General features: G+C 35.2%; 2 protein-coding genes and 1 non-coding gene across 3 annotated transcripts; 1 reads left to right on the top strand and 2 right to left on the bottom strand.

Moving 5' to 3' along the window:
• The first annotated feature begins 3731 nt into the window (after positions 1-3731).
• Positions 3732-4274, top strand: LOC114173627. Its single transcript, XM_028058116.1, has one exon. The coding sequence runs from the start codon at positions 3732-3734 to the stop codon at positions 4272-4274; it is 543 nt and encodes a 180-aa protein (XP_027913917.1).
• A 10843-nt stretch (positions 4275-15117) lies between these two features.
• On the bottom strand, positions 15118-18998 carry LOC114174061. The gene is made up of 5 exons (XM_028058803.1): positions 18875-18998; positions 18056-18165; positions 17295-17389; positions 16846-17108; positions 15118-16252 (listed from the first exon to the last, which is right to left on the bottom strand). The coding sequence occupies exons 1-5, from the start codon at positions 18945-18947 to the stop codon at positions 15444-15446; spliced, it is 1350 nt and encodes a 449-aa protein (XP_027914604.1). The 5' UTR covers positions 18948-18998; the 3' UTR covers positions 15118-15443.
• Positions 18999-26930: 7932 nt separating this feature from the next.
• LOC114174762 lies at positions 26931-27037 on the bottom strand. The gene has a single exon (XR_003602725.1). It is a non-coding gene; the product is annotated as a small nucleolar RNA R71 (small nucleolar RNA).
• Between the last annotated feature and the right edge of the window lie 500 nt (positions 27038-27537).

The following is a 27537-nucleotide window of genomic DNA, read 5'->3' as shown; positions in this document are numbered from 1 at the left end:
TTGGTTCATTTGCCCAATCACACAACTCATACCATAATTAAATACCCATCAATTATATGCATGTATATTCATCATTCACATTTAAGTAAACATACCTATCCAACAAAACCTATCCCACACTTAGATTGAACCAACAATAAAGCATGCTTACAAACATTAGAACTCAACAACCAATTCATGCATATAATTACTCCAGGCCCAAATTGCACCAAAACAATTCTTACACATTTCCCCTTTTTAGCCAATTCCTCATATCCCATTCCGCCCATTAGGCTCGCCACAAAACCCCAAGTTCATTTTTCATTAAAATTGTGCTTCCAAGGAAAATTGCATCAATAACCCAATTTTGCACCCTCATCCAGCCAGCCACCAAGGGATTGTTGGACAGTGTGTGTCGCCTAGTGGCAACTTGAGTACCGCCAAGTAGTGCATCCAGTTCTGGAAAAATCCCAGATTTTTTTCCAGCACCTATGCACACCTTAACAGCCCAACATTCATTCCAGATATGCATTTGTCACTCCTTTAGTGCTCAATCATGCTTATAGAGTTCATGTGTAATCAATTTCAAATCAATTTCATAAAATAGAACACCAATCAGATCCTGAAATTAGATTTAGTCATCCCCAATCCCAATCATGAACCCTCTTGTAAGATCCGCGAAATTTAATTAATTAAATAAATAATTAATTAAGAAATGCGGGTAGGTAGTGTATTTATGACATTAAATTCTAATGAGTATGACGTGGAAAAGTACTAGCTCAATTGGTTGAGATTACTTTATAAGTGTGAAAGGACTTGGGTTTGAGTCCTATGAGTGTTATTGGTGTGTTGGTTGACTTATTTTTATTTTAAAATTATACATGGTCGTGTTGGGTGATAACATGATGGTAAATGTGTGTGAATTGGCATGAAACATTAATTGGCTTGGTGGTTTAGCTTTGATTTGGCTTTATTAAGGTCATGGGTTCAAACCTTAGTGAGTCAGATTTAACTCTTTTTGCTTAAAAATTAGTTGTAGGCTGAATATGAAAGGGTGGAGAAAACCTAGTAGAAAGGGTCAAGCCAAGGGGGCTGAAAAACCATCAAGTAATGGGCCTTGAATAGAAATAAAAACCAGTTTTCGTTTCTTTTAATTAACCCCATTAAAGCTTCATATAAAAGGTCAATTTGGGGAAAAATTGAGGGTTTTGGCAAGCTGAACTGTTTTCCAGAATAGAGAGCACGAATTTTAGAGTTTTTGGCAGATTGAGGGAGGTTTTAGGACTGAATTGAGGGATAGGCAAAGAAGGGGGTTGTTGGTGTTTTTGGAAGCTTTCAAGTAATCCATTACTAAGCCAAAGGATCCAGGTTAGGGGAGCTGAACCCAGAATCTTGTGTTAATTGTATGGTTTTACATGATTGGGCTGTGTGTTTACCTTAAATTTTGTGTCTAACTGATGGAAGTGGTAAATGTTTGGTTTGATGGTAATTGCTCATATTGTTTGTGAAATTGAAAGAAAATAATGAGGGTTTAGGGTACTGTACATATGCGATATGGTATAAACTGAGATTTTGGGATTCATTTTGGGTCTGAATTGTGTGTACATATTTGGTGCATTATTCTTGATTGGTTGGCATGATTTGGAGTGTGAATTTGGTATGTTGTTGTTGTGTGCGTGAAATAGTGCCAAAGTCTACATGTCTCGCCTAAGCGAATTATGAAGGGACTAGAAAACCTTTCCTGCTCGACCATCTCGCTCAGGCGGGGTGATTTGATCTTGGGCGACAGACCATCTCGCTTAGGCGAGTGTGTCTCGCCTAAGCGAGAACCCGTGTGTAGGTTGAGTGATTTTGGTTGCACATCTCGCGCAGGCGGGATCTTCTGTTTTGGGCGAAAGTGCGTCTCGCCAGGGCGAGATCCTCTCGCCTAAGCGAGAGTTCAAGGAACTAATGTGGTTCGCTTGAGGTTCACCGCTTAGGCGAGGTGTATTAGTTATGAGCGAGGGATGGGCTCGCCCAAGCGAGAAGGAACTCGCTTAAGTGAGACTTCGTGGGGCTGCTACTTTGCTAAGACTCGCTTAGGCTGTGAGTCTAGCTTGAGTGAACTGGTTTGGGAGGCAACACTAAGGCTTTTAGTCTAAGCAAGGGGAAGTGCAAGGATATACTTCAAGGAAGTGTGATAGTGCAGCATCAGATTTGTGATGCTGAAAATGAGCTATGTTGTTTACAATGCTTCTAAGATCTCTCAATGGTGGGTTTGCTGGTTGTTCCATGGGTTGTGGCCCGGAACGTATCCTTGGGTTATGGCTCATGATAGGGCTGAAGCACATGGCATTCTATGGGTTGTGGCCCAGAATGACTTCCCTTGAGTTGTGGCTCGGGATAGCGGATGAACACGAGGAACCTTTGAGTTGTGGCTCGGGTTGACGAGTGTTGCCGATGTAAGTGTGCTGGTTGTGGCCAGTACGGATGGGTCCAGATGGATTGCCCTCCTTAGTGATATGCTGACGAGTTTGGTAGTCCTAGGATATTACAGACCATGTTCGTAATTGGGAACTCCACCTTGCGTTACGGTGTGTCATCCGTAGCATAGTTTTCGCACGTGCTCTATCGGTTGTGGCCGATAGGTGTGGCAGCAAGGCGCCTTGAGATAATCATTAGGAGATGTATAACGTTGTTGGCATGGTTGTGGCCATGTAGAAGGAATGTAACGAGGCTTCCTTAATGTGTGTTAACGTTTCATGGTTGTGGCCATGTGATTAAAGAAGGAGGGGGTTCTTTGACGCTGAATGATATCATGCATGGTGGTGGCCATGTGGATTAAAATATGAGATTTGCTTTTAATGTATATTATGTATATATGTTTGGTGCATATTTATTTCTTACTATTTTAGCTCACCCTATCTGCTTGTATTTGGCGATGATCATGTACGCGGTACACGTGAGTAGATGATATCGTAGGTGGAGCTGGTGAGGCCTAGCCGCGGAGAGGGGATAGTCTGGGAGATTTACATGTTTTTGTTTTGAAATAATTTGTAAACTCTGATGAGAGGCTTTGTAATTATGTTCAGTTTTATGATTTACGAACTTTGAGTATATTTGGAATTAATAAGAATGTTTTAATTTCCCGCGTTTTCGGGAAATGAGGTTTTATTAATGCAGTGTAATTAGTTATGTTATTTATTTTATTAAAAATTCATAATATCCTGACGGGATGTTACATTTGGTATCAGAGCAATGGTTTTCAAAAGATTTTGGGGTCTATGGGGAGTGAGCTTACCGTGTGTGCTTGTGAGATCATTTTGATCATTGTTTGTTATCTAACTTTTGGTATAAAGTCTTAACCAAAGTTGTTTGATGTGAACAATTATAGGTGGCGTGCTTAGGCTATGGCAAATAGGCGGAGGAGGAATAATGCTGGGGTTGATGAGATTGCGCAGGCGATACATCGGATGGTAGATGCGATGCAGCCCATTGCAGCGCAACCTAGAGCCGTGGTAGCACCCACATGCCCAGTGCCGATGGAGGACTTTATGAGGCATAAGCCCTTAAAATTCATGGGCAAATCCACTCCAGATGAGGCTGATGCTTGGCTCAGAGAGTGTGAGAAAATCTGCAATGTAATCGATTGCACAGATGCTCAGAAGCTCGCATTTGTGTCATTCCTGCTGTTAGCTGACGCAAAATACTGGTGGACAGGCATGCAGCAGCTCATGTAGACCCGGGGCAAGGAGGTTACCTGGACTTCCTTCATGGCGAGATTTCTAGAGAAATATTTTCCAGACAGTGCCAGGCATGAGAGAGAGGCGAAATTCCTCACATTCCAGCAGGGGAACCTGACTGTGCAGGCATACACAAACAGATTTGAGTACTTGGCCAGGTTCTACTCGCCCACCGTCACCGAGGAGTGGAGATGCAGAAAATATGAGGGCGGGCTGAAACACGAGCTGCACCGTTTTATTGTACCTCTCCGGATTAGGGAGTTTCCAGTCTTGGTGGAGCAGGCCAAGGCCGTAGAGCAGCTGGAGATGGGGCCCAGCAGAGGGGCTCGACCTCAAAAGACTACCTCTAATTCACGACAGCAGAAGAAGCCGTATGACAGACCACAAAGTTCGGTTAGGAAACTACAGTGCTATAACTATGGTGGGGAACATCTTCAGAGGGATTGTCCAAAACCCTCAAGCAGCTCTAGTGGTGGTGGTAGCACTGGCAAGTGCTATGTTTGTGATCAGACGGGCCAGCGAAGAAACCAGTCGGGGATCGACCTAGAGCCCCAGGTCGTGTATTCGCCTTGACGACTACTGAGGCAGTCCAGTCAGGTAACTTAGTACAGACTACTTGTTTGTTGTTTGATCACGAGGTTGTTGTGTTGTATGACTCGGGAGCTACCCATTCATTCCTATCCAATGAATGTGTGAGGAGGCTCGGTCTAGTGATGCGAGAGCTGGCGTTCGAGTTAATAGTTGCGACACCAGCGTCTGGAGAGGTATCCACCACGTATGTTTGTGTGGGATGCCCTATGGAGGTGGCAGGCCGCAGGTTCAAGGTAAATCTCATCTGCTTACCAATGGAAGGGTTGGACGTGATTCTGGGTATGGATTGGTTGGCCAACAGCCATGTGGTAATCGATTGCGGGCAACGCATGGTGGTATTCCCAGATGCAGAAGGACTAGAATTGATATCATCCAACCAAGCAGAGAAGGAGATTGAAGCGGGAGCTACATGTTTTATGATAGTAGCTCAGACAGAGAAGATTAGTATAATTCCAGTGGTAGATGAATACGCAGATGTCTTCCCTGATGAAATCCCAGAATTGCCACCAAGCAGGGATGTGGATTTTACCATTGATCTCATCCTTGGGGCTGACCCGGTATTTATGGCACCGTATCAGATGGCGCCAGCTGAATTAGCAGAGTTGAAGAAGCAGATTGAGGATCTACTTGAGAAGAAGTTTATCCGACCGAGTGCATCACCATGGGGAGCACCGGTGCTGCTAGTGAAAAAGAAGGACGACAGTTCCAGATTGTGTGTAGATTATCGTCAGTTGAATAAGCTGACTATAAAGAATAAGTACCCATTACCCAGAATTGACGATTTGCTGGATCAATTGAGGGGAGCAGCTGTGTTCTCTAAGATTGACTTAAGGTTTGGATATCATTAGATCTTAGTCAAACTAGAGGATGTGTAGAAGACAACATTCAGGTCTCGCTACGGCCACTATGAGTATGTGGTGATGCCGTTTGGGGTGACAAATGCACCTACTATATTCATGGACTACATGAATAGGATATTTTGGCCGTATTTGGATTAGTTTGTCGTTGTATTCATTGACGACATACTAATATATTATGAGAGTAAAGAAGAACACGCGGATCATCTGCGAGTGGTATTGGAGGTACTCAGAGAGCATAAACTGTATGGGAAACTGTCGAAGTGTGAGTTCTGGCTGGAGGAGGTACAGTTTTTGGGTCATGTAATCTCAGCCCAAGGAATCGCAGTGGACCCAGCGAAGATTGAAACGGTGGTGAAGTGGGAAAGGCCACAGACCATAACTGAGGTGAGGAGCTTCTTGGGCCTAGCAGGTTATTACAGGCGCTTTGTGGAAGGGTTCTCCAAGATGGTGAGTCCATTGACTCAAATCACCAGGAAGGACCAGCCTTTCTCTTGGACAGACGAGTGTTAAGTCTGTTTTGAGGATATGAAGAGGAGATTGACCACTGCACCTATATTAGTTATCCCAGACACAACCAAGACGTTTGAGGTGTACTGTGATGCTTCATACCAGGGCTTGGGGTGTGTGTTGATGCAGGAGAAACGACATGTTGCTTATGCGTCTCGCCAACTGAAGGTACACGAGAAGAACTACCCTACACATGATTTGGAATTGGTTGCGGTAATTTTTGCTCTCAAGACGTGGAGGCACTACTTGTACGGTTCACAGTTCCAAGTGTTCAGTGATCATAACAGTTTTAAGTACTTATTAGATCAGAAAGAGCTGAATATGAGACAGAGTGATGAAGGATTGACCCCAACCAAGGATGGAGGCACATGCTTAAGAAAACTAAGCATGTTTACAAAGGAAGTTCACTAATCCTTCATCCCTTTCATTTGTATTTGTTATTTTTGATTCCCAAAGTTGACTTAGTTGAATCAACTTTAGTTGACTTGTTGACCTTTGACTAGGTTTGACTTGTTTACTATAGTTGACTTGACTTAAGCCAACATGCTAATCTATGTTTATTTGCTTTGTAGGTTAATTAGGAGTAAGAAAGCAATGCTAGGTGGTGCATGGTGATTGGGGAGCATAAATGATGTGGACGAGAGAGTAAAGCAAAGGCATAAAGCATAAAGTAAAAGGCATGAAGCAAGTGTACCTATGTACCTTTGGTCTCCTTTGCTTTTAGCACATTTTGGCCACTTTTTGGAGACATATGAGACACATTCTTTGTCTCCTTTTGTGCTAGAACGAAATTAGTCTTGCACACACCATAGTTAGGTCTTTTGTCTCTCATTTTTGTAACCTTATTTGACCTAGTTTCTAGAAGCTAGGGTTAGGTTTTTGTAGAGACATCCTTAGGTATCTTTTATTTGCTTAGAGGCCCCTAAACTATTCTATATAAGGGGTGCTCCTAGACATGTAAAATGGTTGAACATTTTGAAAAAACACTCTTGTGTCTCAACCATTTGTGAGAGTTTCCTCCCTAGGGAGTGAATACTTTTAAGCCTTATCTTACATAGCAAGTGGCAGCACACATCCACTCATCTTCAAGGTTGCCATGGCTTCTAGCCTAGCCTTGTAGTGGCGTGCTTCTCACATTTTTACCATTCCTTTTCTTTCCATTTTATGTTTTCTTCTTCCTTTAATTGTTCTTGGTTTTCTATGGTTTATGTGCTTTCCATTTCCTTTTTGTTTTGAATCAATCCATCATCTTTTTCTCTTGAGCTTTGTGATAGGAACCTTCACATTTAGATAGCTTGCTATCTTAATGTCCAGTGGGGATTTCACTTAGCTTTCTTAAACAACTCACACCATATTCAATAATCTTAAAAAGAAACAAGATAATCCTTCATCACATAGGCGTTGGATGGAGTGCTTGAAAGACTATGATTTTGAGCTTCTATATCATCCAGGTAAAGCCAATGTAGTTGCTAAAGACTTGAGTAGGAAGAGAGTTCATATGTCTGCTTTGATGATGAAGGAGTTGGAGCTTATCGAGAAACTGCGAGATATGAACTTGAATCTATACACAAGTGTTGATCATATACGGTGCAACATGTTGCAGATCACTAATTAGTTCTTAGATGAGGTCAGGGAGGAACAGGGTAAAGATCAAGAACTATAGCAGATAGTGAATGAGTTGGGCACCGAGAAGAGAAAAGACTTCAGGATGGGCAGAGATGGTATCCTGAGATTCAGGGACAGAGTGTGTGTACCTCGCAGTCGGGTCTTGAGGAAGATGCTCTTGGATGAAGGGCATAAGATTCGTCTTAGCATACATCCAGGTATGACTAAGATGTACAAGGACTTGAAAGCGACCTTCTGGTGGACGGGTATGAAGACTGATGTGGCCGACTATGTCGCTTCTTGTTTAGTATGCCAAAAGGTGAAGATTGAGCACCAGAGGCCGGGTGGCACGTTGGAGCCTCTTGACATTCCCTAGTGGAAATGGGAACCATGGATTTTGTCACGCACTTGTCGCGGTCTGTGAGATGACATGACTCGATCTGGGTTATTGTAGACAGACTTACGAAATGTGCGCACTTCCTGCCGATTAATTAGAAGATATCTATGGACAAGTTGGCAGATCTATATGTCCGAGAAGTGGTCAGACTGCATGGAGTGCCTGCTAGTATTGTGTCGGACATAGACCCGAGGTTCATATCGAGATTTTGGCAGGCACTACAGAATGCCTTGGGTACCCAGCTGAGAATAAGCTTAGCATATCACCCTCAAACGAATGGGCAGTCTGAGAGAACCATACAGTCGCTAGAAGACTTGCTGAGGACTTGTGTGCTAGATCACCTAGGTGCGTGGACTGACATGTTGCCATTGGTGGAGTTCACGTATAATAATAGCTACCATTCCAGCATCGGGATGGCACCATACGAGGCATTATATGGTAGGAGATGCAGGACTCCATTGTGTTGGCAGCAAGATGGGGAGTCAGTGGTGCTTGGGCCAAAGTTCTTGCAGCAAACCACTGAGAAAGTGAAGGTGATACAAGACTGTATGCATGCGACTCAAAGTCAACAGAAGTCTTATGCAGATAAGAGGAGGAGGCCACTTGAGTTTGAGGCGGGTGATCATGTATTCCTCCTGGTTACCCCGACAGTAGGTATTGGGAGAGCTCTCAAGTCAAGGAAGTTGACTCCTAGATTCATCGGGCCATACCAAATTACGAGGAGGATCGGACCAGCAGCTTATGAGATTGCCTTGCCACCTCACTTGGCAAATTTTCACAACGTCTTCCATGTATCACAACTGAGGAAGTACGTGGCAGACCCTACTCATGTGCTGGAACAAGACGATGTTCAGGTGCGCGAGGATTTGACTATGGGGATTGGACCGGTGAGAATTATGGATTCTCAAGTCAAACAACTTAGAGGGAAGGAGAGACATTGACGTCCTCTACCAAGACCTCATAAACACTAGGTGTATCTCTACGTGTCACTCTGTTGGTACATTCAAATCCTCTAACCAAATGATCCTGGTTAAGAGTAGGATAATATGTTAAACCAGTTCCAGAAGGATGCCTTTGTGGAAACATGTTGCATTACTCAATATTGCTAGTTCCTGTAAGAAAATGTTAGTAATAATAATTTTTTTTTTGGACCTCACCACTCTACTAAGTGTTTCACTCAATTTTCTACTCGTGTATCACACTTATAGGCTTTTTCTTGAATGTACTCTCTTGTCTTTTACCACTCAAATTCCCTTTAAGACTTGGCAAAGAACTCTAGTAACTTAAGCAAAGAGTGAACAAACAATGTGAAAAATGTTGCAAGATCTAAATCTTGACTTAAGAGGACAAAGAAAATTCAAAACTCTAGACAAAACTTCAAGGAATTTTAAAGACACAAAACAAGGAAATTAAAATTAGAAAATAATAGGACTACCAAAGAGATTTAAATGAGACAACACAGAGACTTTAAGAGAAAGACTAATTGCAAGTAGATATCAATAAACCACAAATAAAATTGTAATAAAAGTTGTGTTGAACTCTCCTTTTTTTTTTTGGATCCTTCTTTTTTTTTACTTTTTTTTCAATATATATTTGTTTCCTTTTGACTTTGATCCACAATTTTTTCTTTGTTGTTTTTTTTTTCCGCAGTTCAACACAATAACAAACTAAACAATTTATCCTTCAAACCCTCATACTCATGTAAATCAAAGTAAATGCACTTGCAAATCTCAAACACAAAAACAAATAATTTCCACAAATCAAATGTAGAAATACACAATTTAAACAAAGAATAGAAAGGAAAAAAATATGCCAAATAAAAAAAATTCAACCAAATTGGAAACAACCTTAGGGGTTTTACTCCTTATAAATGAAACAAAAAAATTAAAAATAAAACATAGGACAAACAAACATTGAAAAATTGTAGTTTTTTTTTCATATGACAGAAAAATAACATCGAAGAGGAAATTCAAACCAGAACCTTGCTCTAGATACTAGATGATACGATCCTATCTAGGAAAGAGTATGATCGTTTTCGAATTTGAATCCTCAAGAGGCACGACACGAATAAATCAGAGAAGAACACGGAATAAGACAAAGATGAAGGACGCCACAATCTAACAAATTGATAAGTCAAGTGAAGATTCGCCACAAAGATGTTAATCTTTGATTAGAACCGGATGCCTAAGCCAAGAACAAAGAGAATCCTTTCTTTATGAAATCAAATTCAATATATGACTAAAAGTGTCTACATTGTTTTTGGTACCTCTATATACAGGCACATAAGTTTAAGAAAATATGAGAACCCTACAAGAAGGCTCAAACCCAAAACATAAAAATATAAACTAATTTATAAAAGAAAGCCTAAAGCCCAAAAACATATAACATAACTAATTTCTAAGAGGAAACCCAAAGTCTAAAAATATAAACAATCTTCCTAAAAGTTATCCTTCAAATGTGCTTCAAGCCATGATCTTCATATTCTTTGAATTTCAGATTGCTTGTAGCATTAGGAGCCTTGAATAATTTTTATCTTTCAATCTCTTGCTCCTTGCCTTTATCATAGGTCCTTTAAATTGTAAATGTTCATCTTCAAGTTCTTCTTGTATGAAATCTTGGGATAATCCTCTATCATTCCCTTCTTCTTGAAGAGAATTTGTCCTCAAATTTGTCACACTTGAAGATTCTTTATCAGTGTTATTTCGGACAAAGCACCAAATGAGATGTATGAAATGACGAAAAACCCAGGAAAAATGTTGTTCAGGAGTTGACACATGGCAAAGTATAATGCTTCTTTTATGTGGAAAATGATATATTGACATCCATTTTTTGACAACTTCTCTCATAACCTTACGTGGCTTGACACTGCATTTTATTGTTAATTGTTTTTTTTTTAATTTTTATAGCTGGCAAGGGAGGTAGAAGAAGTTTGAAAGAAATATTTCTTTGAAAGAATGCGGGAGGTGGAAAGGCAAAGCACGAGCATCATTTTCTTCAACCAGTTTTCGTCGTCCTCAACCACATTTCTTCGTCTTCAACTTCATGTTGTTCTAAAAACCCATATTCTTCTTCATATCCTTTCTTCTTCAAAACCACTTAGTCGTCGCAAGTGTGTGGGTTATCCCACGAAAGCTTCGACGGGACCACCTCTGTATCCATTGGTACGGAAAGGAGGGATTTTTGTGGTGTTTGTAGTGGTGTGGTCTTTGTAGTGCCGTGAGTTGGTGGTTGCCATCTTTGTGATGGAATCTAGTCAGGTCGCTTTTTGGAAAGGGAAAAGTGCGTGGTGGCAAGTTATATATTTTTTTTTGCGTATTGGTTCTGATTTTATTTTTTGTAAAAAGCAAAGACGAAGATGGGATTTATTTTTTGAAATTGGAGTTAGGGTTAAGTTTCAGTCTTCTTATTTTTGTTAGGGTTTTGTTTCTGTTATCTTATTTTGTTCATTTTTTGCCCTTTTGTGGATTCTTCTTATATCGCATTGAGTGTAGAGAACATGTATTTTTACTGCATTGTGTTTTTGGTTGTATGAAGTGTGCATACTTTACTTCATTACTTTTCCTTGAGATGACTAGTAAACGGAAACACAATTCATCAGTGTAGAAGTTGGAGAAGTTAGTCAGTGAAAGGTCTGTAATGTTAGCTTTCATATTCCTTTATTTAATCCACTGTTAGTATTATGTGCTTACTTAAGAGTTAATAATTGCGAACTCATGGTCTATGATTTGCACATTACATATCCATATTAATTGTAGTTAAATAAGGATGATTTTTAGTGGTTGGTTTATTGAGTAAACTATAAACCCATAAATGTGCTTACTTATGCTTAATAATTGCTAACCCATGGTCTATGATTTGCACATTCGATATCCCTGTTAATTATAGTTGAGCAAAAATGATTTTCAATTGTTGGCTTGTGCAGTAAACTGAAAACCCAATTATGTGCTTATTGGTGACTTAATAATTGTCACCCCATGGTATATGATTTGCACATTAGATATTCATGTTAATTATATTTGAGTAGGGATATTTTTAATTGTTGGCTTGTGTAGTAAACTGTAAACATAATTATGTGCTTACTATCAACCCATAGTTTATAATTTGCACATTAGATATACATGTTAATTATAGTTGTGCAGGGATGACTTTGAGTTATTGGCTTATGCAGTAAACTATAAAGTCAATTATGTGCTTACTTATGAATTAATAACTATCAACCCATAGTCTATGATTTACACATTAGATATTCATGTCAATTATAGTGGAAAATGGATGATTTGTAGTGGTTGGCTTATTCAGTAAAGTGTAAACCCAAATAAGTGTTTTCTAATTACTTAATAATCGTGAACCTATGTTCTATGATTTGCATATTAGATATTCATGTTAATTATAGTTGAGTAGTGGTGATTATTTTAGTTGTTGGTTTGTGTAAAATACTATAAACCTAATTATGTGTTTATTGATGACTTAATAACTGTCAACCCATGTTATCTATATTTCACAATGATAACAACTAAAACCAAAATATATATTCTAACATTTTGTTGTTATTTCCAGGTTTTTTGTAACACCATTCTTAACGAAGATACCAAGGAAAAAAATAATGACAAGCCCTCGTGCAGTTAAAATTGAAAAGAAAAATGAATTGATGGAAAAATTACAACTTAACGAACTTTTTATTTACAATTTCATATTTTCATTTGAGTAGCAGGTGTTGCTTGGTGTTACAATTGTATATGTTTCTGACCATGTTGTACATGCAATGCAAAAACTTCATTTTTGTGAACTTTGTTAACCAAGTAACATATTATGCTTTAAAATTACGTGTTGTTGCAATTCAAATATCTACATAACATTTGTTGTGAATTATTTTCATTCAGAAAATTATGATACAACTATGGAATTGTAGATAAACAAATAAATGCAAACCCATTATGTATTAACTGCAAACCCCTCCTATAGTTTTTTGAAATATTTTAAATCTGGTATCTATTTATATGAATGTGCAAAACCCATAATACGGGTTAGCACTTATTTGTACTAAAGTTAGCAAGTAGTGTTGATAGAGGATTAATAAAATATTTGCATCATTTCAAGTCAAATACAACAACAATGAAGTTAATGGCAGTTCAAATACTAAAATAATTATGTTGTATCTTGTACTTGTGAACCCAATGGGTCTACATGCTCCCTGACCAAATTTTCTTAAGCTGGACTACTCATGTTCAAATCATATAACCATGGTTTGCACTTATTAACTCTTCAGTAAGCACATAGTTAGGGGAATGAATTCATTCAATCATTCGCCTTCATTTAATTTAAGATGCTCATAAATGAAGGTAATTTCATCAATACTTAAAAAGATTATAATCAACACTTACTCAAGTTGCTAAGAGGTTTCATGAATGTACAAAACACATAACAAGTGTTAACACTTATTTGCACTAAAGTTAGCAAGTAGTGTTGATAGAGGATTAGTAAAATATTTGTGTCATTTCATTTCAAATACAACAACAATAAAGTTAATGGTAGTTCAAATACTACAAAAATTATGTTGTATCTTGTACTCATGAGACCAATAGGTCCACAACAACATTAGTATTTATGTTCAAATCCTATAACTAGGGTTTGCACTTATTGACACTTCAGTAAGCACATAGTTAGAGGAATGGAATGATTTAGTCCTTCAACTTTTATTTAAATTAAGATGCTAATAAATGAAGCTAATTTCATCAATACTTAAAAAGATTATAATCAACACTTACTCAAGTTTGGTAAGAGGTTTCATGCCTGTCCAAAACCATTAACATGAGTTAATGGTTACTTGTATTTTAGTTAGAAACTACTACTAATGGTGAATTTCTAAACTATTTCTTGTCATTACAATTGAAGTACTAAAACAATGAATTTAATATCACTTCAAATAGAAGGAAAATCAAGCTATACACTGCACTCACGAACCCAACATATGAAAATACTCATTGGTGTGGTTTGGGACAAGGGATCATCAAAGTGCAAAATGTATAACACAAGTTAACACTTATTTGTATTGTACTTAGCACTTTCTGCTGACAGTGAATTACTAAAGTATCACTTCTAAATTATATTAAGCACTTGTTGTTGTTGACAGTGAATTACTAAAGTATTAGTGCACAAACGAATAACATTTAATCCATAATTAAAAAATGTTACACAATACTAATAATGTATGATAATCTTCACACGTGAAAATAAATACAAACTTGTTGACAACTAAATGCAAATTACTACAAAATTTACTAATGACAAATCTTCTAATTTTGTCGCTTCTGCTACCGACAAACACAACTGATAACAAAATAAAAAATATGCACAAATGAAGCAATGATGACAAACCTCGTTGCAAACAGAGCAAAAATTAAAAATTAGGTTTAGAGATTTCAAACCTTACGGCAAATGGGAACACACACCGTTTAAAAATGTTTCAACAACACATGTTTGAATAACATGACGACTTTCAACAATAGGAGTTTGAAAAAGAATAGTGGTTTCAACAAATGGGGTTTCAAGAAAACATGTTTCAAAAAGAGAAGTTGAAGAAGAAAATTGTATTGAAGAATAATAATCGTTTAAAAAATGGAGTCTCAAAAAAACAGGTTTAAAATAAGAGAAATTGGAGAAGAACATTGTATTGAGGAAAAATAGGGGTTGAAGACGACCAAGACTGATTAAAGAACATGGCACGAGGTTGAAGACGAAGAACAACGACGACAAAGACTGGTTGAAGAAGATGATGCTCGCACTTTGCCTTTCTACCTCTCGCTTTCTTTCAAACTCCTTCAACCTCCTTGCCAAATATAAAAATTCAAAAAAAAAAATATTAAAAATAAGATACAATTAGAGTAACGTAAGGTTGTGAGAAAAGTTGTCAAAAAATGAATTTCAATATATCATTTTCCCTTTTATATATATATGTAATAGATTTTTTAACCAATACATTAATTAACATAATGAACACCATATACCTTCATAAAAATAGTGATATTTTACTTTATTTTAAATTTCATTAGAAATGTTTGAAGACATTGTCATGAATAATGGAAAAATATATGACACTAAAGGTTCCACTAAAATAATTTATCTATAAATAAAAACTACAAAAGTTTAACATTAATTAAAAATAAATTATAAATACTTTTAAAAATACATTTTTATCATCAAAATAAAATTAAAATTTATATAAAACATTATACTAACATTTTTACTTATGTCATTGTGTATTTATTACGTATACAGCAAATAATTTTATGAAACACTTATACTTTAGTAACTAACTTCATAGTTTTGAAGCTAAATTTTCAACTTCCAAATAATATTCAAGTAACTGTTCAGTTTTGCTAAAATTAGTCATAATTGATTCTTCAAATAAACAACCCCTCAATAAAAATAAAAAGGTGTTGGATGTAAGAGAGAAAGATGTTCAGAAAAACTATGCCAAGGTTCATTATTGATGTAACAGGCAGCACAAGTGAGACAAATCAGAATCCATAGCAACATGCTAGACTTTGGAGTTTGCCGTACCAGGTTGTAAGAGAATGATGGATGAGTGTGATGTGTCATTTACTCATTATTCAGTTTAATTGAACCTGGACTTTTGGACATCACCTTCAATTCAATTTTGTCTTCTAGAAAACCTAGCAACAAAATCAATCTCGCAAAAAATTCACCATCCTTGCTGTGTCAACACAAATAACAAGAACAACTTTGTATGAGACAGAAACAAGGGAATTCTGAATTGATTGACTAACTCCATCTTCTCCTGTCCTCTTCTTCATCCACTGGAATATACCATTCTGGTCTCCGCTTCCTGTTGCTCAGCCTGTAATTAAGAAGGAGTTCCTCATCTTGAAGAGGCCTAGTAGCAACCAGAACAAGAGTTTTCAGTATTGGAACATGTGATCCGCTAATTTTTGACCCTCCCTTGAACCAAAAGCTTCCAAATCTCCTCATATTTACCTCTGCATTTCCAAACAATAAATTTGGAACGTAGACTCTCATGTTGCTTTCAGTCAATGGAAAGTCATAGGGGCAAATCATGACATTTGGTTGCACCCCTTTAGGAGGGTGATTGGCAAAATGAGCTAAGGCTAATGGGTTTCTACGCTCGATCACTTCAGTGTTATCTCCTTTGTAGCCTTCCAAAGGCTTACTAAGAAGTTTCCAAAACCTTTCTGAACCTCTCTCAGGCTCACCTTTTTTCACATCAGGCTTGATTTCCCCTGTTTTCCAACCATTCCACAGTTCTCGGTTGTCACCTCCACAACCCCAAGGTTGAGCATTGATGACATTCCCATCATATCTAGTAATCAAATAAGGGTTCAGTGCATCAACCTTCGGGTACCCTGGAATGTAACGGTAATAAGCTGGAGAGTAGACTATGCCTGGATAAAAGGCCACCACAGCACCAACATCTACTGTGCCATCTAAGAAAAGACCTTGGCCAGCATCCTTGTGAGGTATCTGAGAAGGTTTGACATTAACAGTGTAGCCAAGTTGATTTTTCAGATTTTGAGAAACTTCAGCCCGGCTTAATGGTATTGTCATGGGGGCAGCTGCTCCAAAAGCAAGTGGCTACAGTGAACAAGCAAAAAGGAGAAAATATCCCAATAATATACGAAAGTATAAATGAATAACTAAAGGTAAATTCTCACTAAAATAGGACATTTTCTGTATGCTTGTTTGTCTGAAGGAAGACAAACAGCATAAAACGGTTATGCAAAAATTTAGAGGCTAGTGTTTAAACTTTAAATTACTGACATGTCAGTTTCATGAACAAAAAATATGAGCATTTCTCATACAGACCAATGATATTTACATTTGCATACATTTAATTATTAGATAGAAACAAATGTCAGCTTCACACATCCTTGGCTTAGTATTCATAGAGCCTACAAGAAATTCTGTGACCCACATAAAAGAGAGCAAACGACTAGGTTATGTATGGCTCTTAAAACACAAATCACATCAAGGATGAGGATATTCTGATCAGTAAAACATATGGAAATATGATGACACTTTAGTGCTGAAGACTTAAATATATCAGTTTTAAACAGACACGTTGAACCTGGTTGTTAATTTATATTCCTAATGCTCACCAAGATTGCATAAGGAAGCAGAAAGGAAAGGAGGTGCGGGTCAAACTCACCATTATTATTTTGGGCTGGATCACTCCTACCCACAGCAAAACTAAGGCCACTTCGGCGAGGCACAGTGCTTTCTGGTTCATGTTCATTTACCATCTTTTCATTTGGAAGTAGAATTTCATCCATGAAGGTGCAAAATTTTTTAAATTGTGAATGAACATTTTCTTGTACTTGCATTTGTTGATCAGCAAACGAGGCTTTACTTGCCATTTCAATAATCTCTTCGGCACGTGCTTCATCCGCATTCTTTCCTAGACGATTATAGCTGGATATTTAAGTCTTTGCATGAGCAAAATATGCCGATATGTTAAGAAGGAAAAGTATCACATACACAACGAAATTGAAAACACTCTCATTAGAATAATATGAATTCACAAAAGCATGACAACAACTTATCTGTCATAAATCAAAGATCTAAATATCTTGAAGTCTCAAGGAATTGTACACTGACCTTAAATAAAGGAACAACCGGTTAATGTCAGCTTCAAATTGTAGTTGTCTAGGATCCCTAGCAAAAGCAGGGCGCTTTACAAGGGTTCTCACAGCCTGGAAACAAATTCAGACCGAGATTGGTTATTCATTATTGTCATAAGTTTTCATATGATTGATGACCCACAATAGGTAACAGCTAGCTACAGCTTTGAATAGCCCAAAACTCTGAACAATTGTAAAACACTAATCCCTGAAAGAATTAGGATATCCTACTTCCATCAATTATGGAGCTCCTCCTTTTGATCATTGGTTTAATCAGAATCCATATAATGTTGACATAAAAGTTATAGTAATTTAGGTAACAAATATGAAACGACACAAAATTAGGAGGAAAACTAGAGAAGATGGATAATATAAAGAGTTGAACTTTCCTTCTACAGTTCTACTTCATTCTTTCTAGAGCTATGGAGATATTCGTCATGAGCTTGGGTGTATTCTTGTGCAATGGATTATTATCTACTGGCTACAAAGCAAAGAATATTATGCTCTAAATGAGTTCTAGACAATTTAGTTCTTCAAGGGGTCAATTGAGAGACAAAGCCATATTATTTATTTATTTGTGTCTTTTCTCCATTTCTTGTTTTGTTTCATAAATAAACAATAATTTGCACATATTCTGCAATAATCTAAGTAAATAGTAAGAGAAACAGATTCCTTATAAAAAAAAGTAAATCAATCTTATACAGCCAAAATTATTGCGTTACAAATATAATGATATACCTCTTGAAGTTTCTGAAACAAAGCCATCTTTGACTGGATGAAAGAGAAAGAGCTACTCAGAACAAAATGTGCTTTCAATGCAACATCGAGTTTTCTAGGCCGGAAATGTTCTTCCAAAGAAAAAAAAAAACGATTAACACAGGTGATGAATTTGTAACGCCAGAAGCACATTGAATAAGCTATACAAATCACATAGTTATGAGGACAATAATAACTACGACGAGATTGGGAAACTTATCCATTCATCACTTCAAATTCGAAAATATAATAAATTAAATTAGAGAGAAGTTAATTTTCACTTCATCTTTTTATTTTCTTTTATAAGTATTTATGAAGAAGTTTATCAAAATAGACCCTTACTCTTAGAAACTCCTTGAACAAACTTCTTCACGAGCAGTAGAAGAAAATAAGAAAATAAAAATTAATTGAGCTTGTCCCATAAACTAAAATAAAGTTATGCCCTTAACTTTAACTTCTCTAAAAACTCTGATGCATAAACTGACTTAACCTAACAAAGAGTGTTCAATTTATTTTACCTTATTTTTCGTTTCCTACAATAGTTTATGGAGAAATATATCTGAAGAAGGCCCTAACCTATGAACATTACATTATTTCACTCATCCATTTGAAATTTCCAAAAACAAAATCAAACCCTTTTCTAGCCATTCTTATGAGACCATATGCAGAGTATACATTATGTCACTAAATTATTAGCTTTCGTGGTTAATTCATGTATGCATTACAATATTAACACGGTTTGTAATCATATTAATGGTGTCACATAAGAGAGATTATGATTACAAGAAGCGAAAATCGAACCTTGGAACCGTAGAGCTCGGAGATACGCCGCAACTGGAACTTGAAATTGAAGCCCAGAAAGCAGCCAGATCATGGAGGGAGAAATTATACTGCGTTCGTTAGTTGGCTTCGGTGTTTGGGCTCGGGTTTCCACCCATTTTTATTCGGCTTTTACTTCCTGCACCTAATATTTTTTAAAATACCCCTTTACCCTCTATGTTTGATTTCAAAATGGTGTCACTTCCTCCTTCACTTTTTTTTTTATTAATTTACTTTATGGAGGTCCAAAAAGTCTATAGATATCCAATACTATCAAAGTGAATGGGCACTAAATTATTTTTACTTATTATTATCATTTTAAAGTTTTTACTTGAGTATCATAAAGTCTCGTACATGTGGGTCTTTATTCAATACTCAATTTTGACAATGAGATCTCAATCTTAGAGAGTTAGAGGCTTAGAGAAGAAGAGTTTTTGTTTATCTCACAACTCGTTCAAGGATGCTCTATCTTCTAATTAGAATACTTTACCAAAATACAATTGTCTTGTTCACTGAATCAGTATGCATATATTTGTATAACATTACACACTTAGTTACCACGTGTATTCTCCTTTTATCATGCTAACAAATATTGAACACTCCTCTAGTAATAAAGTAAACAATATAAATAGACTACTTTACAAAAATAAAAATCCAATTAGTGCTTATATAATTGGATATTATATAATCAATATATCTTCACATTCTAAAACCATCCCATTATCCCCATTTACGTTGGTGTGCAAGTTTTTAATTTATTATTGTAACATTGTGAAAACTAAACTATCAACTAAACTATAAAATTATAAACCCATAAGGGTTTGTACAATACTTAATACAATTGAAACATATACCACATATATATATATATATATATATATATATATATATATATAAATATTTATACAAAGAATTAAAATAAAAGAAAAATTATATATTACTTCTGAACATTTTCTCTACACATGTAAATATATGTTTGTGTACATAGTACAATCATTGCAGTTCACAAAAACAAAAAGCACATGCAAGGGTAAACTATTAAAAAATAATTTTTCAACATAGAAGAATGATATAAAAGGAATAACTTCATTAGCAATCAATGAAAAATTATATATCATTAAAACGTCAACATAAACCAAACATATAGACAACACATGGATCTAATACATCAAAGATGTTCAACAAATGGAATATCAAAGAAGCCTTTTGAAAACTCATCTGAAGCACGTCCCACCGGAGACTAACATCTGATTTAATTCAAGACCTAAATTTACATGTGAATTCAAGAATATAGGATCATGGTATTCATTAGAGCACATGCCACACATCTACCCATGTCATGGTGTGTAAGAACTCCTGTATTTGCTTCTCACCACCAAATATCTTAGTCTATGTGACTTAGATCATTAGTGAAGTGAGGGATCTCCATTACAACACGAGTTTCAATACTTAATACACAACTCCAACAATAATTCACATATCATCCCATATATGTCACCAAAATTCCATATAATTTATCATTAATCTCGACAAACATTTTCATATAACATGCTAATTTCATCAGTCTCAATAAACATTGTTATACAATATAATTCATTTAACAAAATCCCTAAATCAATAATATATAGGAATTAGTATGCAATTTACATAAAACACTTGCATTCAATGAGTTTAAGAGACTAGAAAAAAAAAAAGAACTTTTTCTAGCTTGAGAAAAAAATGTTTCCTTTAGTGAAAATATACTCACTTGAGTGAAAATTAGTTAGAAAATGGGTTGACTTGTAGTTTCATTTTCGCTTATGCGAAAACTCATTGGCTTGAGCGAAAACAAGATTATTTTCAACTTTATTTTTGTTTGAACGAAAAATCATTCGCTTGAGCGAAGATATTGTAAAGAATAAGGTTTGAGTCCACGTTTTATTTTCGCTTGAGCAAATATGCTTCAGCAAAAATATCAAACAAATCATCATTAAGAACAAAATCAAACCATATTTCAAAGATAATTTCAAAAGCATTTGAATACTTTAAGTTCTAAACAATTCAAAAATCATAATTTTCTCAAGTATCATCCTTTACTCATTTTAAATCAACTTTGGTTCTCTAACTCAAAAGTATGCATGTTTATGCTCATATCAAATTCATAATTTATCATAAGTTATACATACCTACTCTACTTATCTACACTATATTCAAAACTCTATTCAAGGAAACTTTACAATTAACATGAATAATTTCATTACTAGATCAACTCACATAACCATAGGAAAGGTTTTTTATGTATGATATTTTGTTTTTGACATCTGTTAATAATTCGACGTCTTTGCAGGTGACGTAAATTTACGTTGAACAAACTCCATGACATAAATTTATATCAGACATACAATACCCAACATAAATTTACGTCATACCTCACAATACCTAACTTAAATTTATGTCCGACCTTCCGATACCCGACGTAAACTTACATCAAACCTTATAATACTTAACGTAAATTTTGTGTATTAAAAAAATCATAATTTGCTTTGACTTAAAAGCATAACTTGAAATATAGAAAAATGCCAATTGAAACAACTTTGTTATACATACATGAAACACATATGACAATACATGAAAAATAAGAGAGAATCTTAATGGAGACATTCATGCATTCCCATTATTAAGATCCTTTAAAAACAATCATTGAAATGTAGAGCACAAACCTTAATAATACACTTAACCCAAAAAAACTCCAATGCAATCGGAACAACCATCATGAAACACCCATAACCACAACGAAAAATCCATAAGCAACAAACGAAAACATTGTTAAGCTCTCTAAAAACAACCATGATTTCAATGTGATAAAAGTAGAGGTTTAGACAACTAACCTCAATGTAGAACACAAGTTTAATCAGACATAATTGCTCTCCACGAGAAACTAGCCATGAAAGATGAAAAAAGCATTTATTTTAGTCACCCAAGCCTCCACCACACTTAGGGTCTTCATTAGAGAAGACAAAAGTCTCACACACAAGTTTTTTAGGGAAGTAGAAGTGGGGAAGAAAAGTTGCACGCAATATTTTAAAAAGTCATTTACATTTGACCTAAAAGGGTCAAATGTAAAAAAAAAATGTTTTTATTTACAAAAATGTCACCACACCTTTTTAGTGTGTGATTCTTTATAGTCGGACGTAAATCATGTGACATAATTGACCAATTTCCCACTAATGTCTCAATAACAATATTCAATCATTTATCAAACCAAATCCAACATCACTAAAGTTCAAGCATTCAAACATATGCTCAACCAACCACAGTCCCTTCATGAAAGCCAAAATATGTACTTCACATCCGGATCCTCTATCCTACAATTCTATCAAAATCATAGATAGTTCTCCTTACTTGAAATGTTTATCTTTAATACAATTTTGAAAACTTTGTGCCATAAATGATTCCAGAATTTAGGGACTTATCCAAACATAAAAAAATTTAAGTATAAGCTTAATCAACTTGAGAAGATTACTTTTCTCAACTTATCCCATCAAGATTGATGACAAAATCATAAGAAAAAAGAGATAAAAAATCCTTATAATATATAGGGACATACTCTAATATAGAATATGATCGAGTAAAATTGTTCTTTAGGTTCTCAACTATGACAAGATGTCATCAAACATTACTATAGGGAAGCCTTCGGCTAATGTTAGGCTATAGTTTAAAAATTGTAGTATATCAAACCATAGTAGAAACCAAGCATTTTATACTACGATTTTAAATCGTAGTATATAATTTCTAATAGGCTATGATTCCTTTGTGCTATCGTACCCTATTACCATTCAAAAAATAAAAAACTACAAAGATAAGAACCTATGGTTCTTGTATAAATTGTAGCCTATTATCATTAAAAATACATAATTTTTTTATAGCAAAGGAATATGTTATAGTTCTTATATAAACCATATCTTATACGATATTTTTTTTAAAATATTTTGTTCTTTTAGTGATGAAGGATTAACCCCAACCAAGGATGGAGGCACATGCTTAAGAAGACTAAGCATGTTTAGAAAGGAAGTTCACTAATTCTTCATCCCTTTCATTTGTGTTTGTTATTTTTTATTCCCAAAGTTAACTTAGTTGAATCAAATTTAGTTGACTTGTTGACTTTTGACTAGGTTTGACTTGTTGACTATAGTTGACTTGACTTAAGCTAACATGCTAATCTATGTTTATTTGCTTTGTAGGTTAATTAGGAGTAAGAAAGCAATGCTAGGTGGTGCATGGTGATTGGGGAGCATAAATGATGTGGAGGAGAGAGTAAAGCAAAGGCATAAAGCATAAAGTAAAAGGCATGAAGCAAGTGTACCTATGTACCTTTGGTCTCCTTTGTTTTTAGCACACTTTGGTCACTTTTTGGAGACATATGAGACACATTCTTTGTCTCTTTTTGTGCTAGAACGAAATTAGCCTTGCACACACCATAGTTAGGTCTTTTATCTCTCATTTTTGTAACCTTATTTGACCTAGTTTCTAGAAGCTAGGGTTAGGTTTTTGTAGAGACATCCTTAGGTATCTTTTATTTGCTTAGAGGCCCCTAAACTCTTCTATATAAGGGGTGCTCCTAGACATGTAAAAGGGTTGAACATTTTGAAGTAAAAACATTATTGTGTCTCAACCATTTGTGAGATTTTCCTCCCTTGGGAATGAATACTTTTAAGCCTTATCTTACATAGCAAGTGGCTGCACACATCCACTCATCTTCAAGCTTGCCATGGCTTCTAGCCTAGCCTTGTAGTGGCGTGCTTCTCACATTTTTACCATTCATTTTATGTTTTCTTCTTCCTTTAATTGTTCTTGATTTTCTATGGTTTATGTGCTTTCCATTTCCTTTTTGTTTTGAATCAATCCATCATCTTCTTCTCTTGAGCTTTGTGAAAGGAACCTTCACATCTGGATAGCTTGCTATCTTAATGTCTAGTGGGGATTTCACTTAGCTTTCTTAATCAACTCACATCATACTCAACAATCTAAAAGAAAACAACATAATCCTTCATCATTTAGTCTTCCTACACATAATTGAGAAACCTCGACATACAACAACCAAGAGCAGGAAGACATTAAAAAATGGTCAAAAGAGTGAACAATTTTATATACTAATAAAAAATATATTTACATAGAAAAATATAATTATAAGTCATTGTAGCTAGTCTAAACTATTGTACAAATTTATGAGATATTTTGCCCAAACAATCCTCACAAATGCAATTAAATTTGGATGCAATGGTTGAGTGAGAGAGACCTCAATATGGTGCCATCAGTAGATCTTTTAGAGGTGTCATCAGAGCCTAATGCAGGTTGATCGCTAACCATATTTGCCCTAGAACTAAAGTATAAAACATTAATAATAGACACAATAACAACATATGCTTCAACAAACAAATAAATTTATACAACAATATTAAATTCATACATAAGTTATGAATGACCATATTTATATTCCTTCATTATAGTATTCATGGGTTGCATGTACATCGTCAACCACATGGTTTTCATCAAAATTCATCATTATCTTAAATAGACAAATGTTAGTAATATGAAAATTACTCATATCCTCTTCATTAACTTCAATTTGTTTTCCCTATGAAGAACAATAGACCAATGTTCAAATGTAGGATCTTCGACATAGAAAACTTCATATGCTTGACATGTCATGACAAAGGGTTCATCTCCATAACCAATATTCCAAAAATCAATTAGTATCATTCCTTTCATCCATTCTAGTATCACTTTCATTGTCAACCCACTTATAGTTGAAAACTATAAAATAGAAAATTCAATATAATCAACCTCCTAGATCTCTTCTATTACATAGTAGTACGTCATTGATCTAAATGCATGATGTGATCATTGGATGTTAAAAATTGTAGTGACTTAGTTTCAAGGCTGACTCCACTATTTTGTATTGTATTTTTCTCGTCCAAAGAATTCATATAGAATGTGCAACTATTATTTTCGTAATGTATACAACATCGAACACCAAATTTCAGTCCATTTGTCAACAATATCAAAGTCTTAGAAGGTTTTGAATCTTTCAATACCTTAACGTTAAAACAAGGCATAAAATATTGATGAGCAAATAAAATGTCGTTGCATTCATGCATTAGTTTAGGCTATTTTCATATATTTTTGCACTATTGGAATGATTTCATTATGCATTATATGTTTCAGATCATACATTTTTTAGTTTCTGCATTGTTCTTGTAAACAAATGTTTTAAGGTTTGCAATCATAGTTTGGAGGGAGTTGGTGTCAAAAAAGGAACTCAAATTAGCAAGTTCCACAGGTGACTAGTGGATTTTTCCACAACCTGTGGATTCAACTCAGAATAAACTAGTGAATTCCATAGGTCACTAGCGGAATTTTCCACAACTTGTGGATTTGGCTCCAAAATATAGAATGCAAACCAATAAGTTCCACAAATGACCTATGAATTTTTCCATAACGTATGGATTTTTCAGTAAGTGATTTTAATATTACATAGACTAACAAGGATTAAAAACAAAAAAAAAGGATAAAAAAAGGGGAAGTAGTTAGGGGAAAGAGGTAACCACCTCAGCAAAAGGAGGAAACATGGGAAAACATTAAAAGGGGAATTTTTTTCCATTTTCATCCTCCTCTTCTAGTTTTTAGCTTTTTCACATTTTCTACATTATATAGAACTAATTTTATCTTTTTGTTAGAGGATTGATGTAATACTCTAGATTATAGTTCTTAGTCCTTGACATTTGATGTTTTATTAATATGATTTATCTTAGTGTTCTATTTATTGTTCTATTGTTTATTCTATAAGCAATTTCACAATTGGGAAATTGTAGATTGTTTGTGATTATAGATAGAACAAATTAGGATTTTGTCACAATTGGGAGATTATGCATATCTAATTAGTTGGCAATAGAGATTATTATTAATCTTCATGATTCTATTGAATTTTTGTAACTTACCTAAGGGATTGGGGGTTCAAATTCAATGAATAGGTTTGCCTATCTAAGGGATTAGGGCTAAAATAGCTCTAAATAAACTCAAGTGGATAATTACATTTCTTGCATCAATTGAAAGGAGTAGAATTATATAGGAAAGGATATGAAATCAATTCTTTGACATTTCTTATATTGATTAAAGTTTTTGTTATATTTCTTTGTTTAACATTTTATATCTCATTTTCAATTTCTCAAAATTACATAAATTAGGAATCTAGTATTCAACGAATTCAATCCCAAAAGACGATATTTTATAACTATGTTGACGATTGGTGCACTTGCCTAACGTTTATCAAGTTTTTGGCATTGTTGTCAAGGATCGATTTTCCTGTTGATTTAGTGATCTAATTGGCTTAAAATTTGAGTTTTAAATTTTAGGGAGTAAAAAAAAATTCTTTCTAGTTTATTCTTTTTGTTTTGATTATCTTTATTTTTTCCCTTATGTTATCGCATAATTTCTATTGTTAGAATTTTGTATCTCTAAGTTGTTTATGCGAGGTACACTTGCAACAAAAGAATTGTTTTTTAACTTTAGAAATTGAATGCACTAGACGTAATAGGAGTACCGCAAGAAAGAAGAGACAAAGAAGAAAAGCAGAGACACCAATTGATAAGAAAGAGCATATATCAACAATGACAGAATGAGAACCACCTGTTACAAGGACTCTTCTTGATTATTCTATGCCAAATAATAATAATTACTAAGGGAGCATTGCGAGAACTCCTATTCAAGCCAACAATTTTGAAATCAAGCCCGCATTGTTACAAGTCATCCAACAAAATTAATTTGGATGTACAATTTCAGAGGATCCCAATTCTCATTTGGAGAATTTTCTGGCCATTTGTGATACCTTGAATATTAATGGAGTTTCAGATGAAGCAATCCGCTTGAGGCTTTTCCTTTCTCATTACAAGATAAAGCTAAAATTTGGCTTCAAAACACAACCTCAAGGGAATATTTCTACATGGGAGGATATGGCAACAAAATTTGTGAAAAAAAATACTTTCCTTCATCTAAGTCAACTAGAATGAGAAATGAAATCACTACTTTTATGCAACAAGAAACTAAATCTCTACATGAGGCTTGGGAAAGGTATAAGGAGCTATTGAGGAAATGTCCACATCATGCTTTACCAAATTGGTTACAAGTCCAGATATTCTATAATGGCCTTACACCCTCTTTTAAAGTAATTTTGGATGCAACAAGTGGATGACCGTGTAATTTGAAAACACCATAAGAAGCTTTAGAGACTCTTGAATTAATGGCAAATAATATTGTGAACATGCAATTTGACTGTCAAAATAGAAAAGGTGGAGTGTTAGAGGTAAATACTTTGGATGTTATTCTAGCCCAAAACAAGTTGTTAACACAATAAATTACCTAGTTAACTAAGAAGTTGGACAATATGCAAGCAAAAGTTGTTAATGTAAATTCTCTAGTATGTTTTTCTGTTGAGGAATGCATCAAAATGGTGAATGTCAAGTCACTCAACAAGAGGCGCAAGTGAATGCAGTGGGCCAACAACAGAATCAGCATTTTAACAATTATTGTAACATCCCAGTAGAATATTACTTAAAATAAATAATAAACAACAATTTATATAAATACCTCATTTATTAATGAAATAATTT

Source organism: Vigna unguiculata, chromosome 2 (genome assembly GCF_004118075.2).
Source record: "Vigna unguiculata cultivar IT97K-499-35 chromosome 2, ASM411807v1, whole genome shotgun sequence".
NCBI lineage: Eukaryota > Viridiplantae > Streptophyta > Magnoliopsida > Fabales > Fabaceae > Vigna > Vigna unguiculata.
Note: the sequence above shows the minus strand (reverse complement) of the source record. Positions and strands in the feature narration are given on the sequence as shown.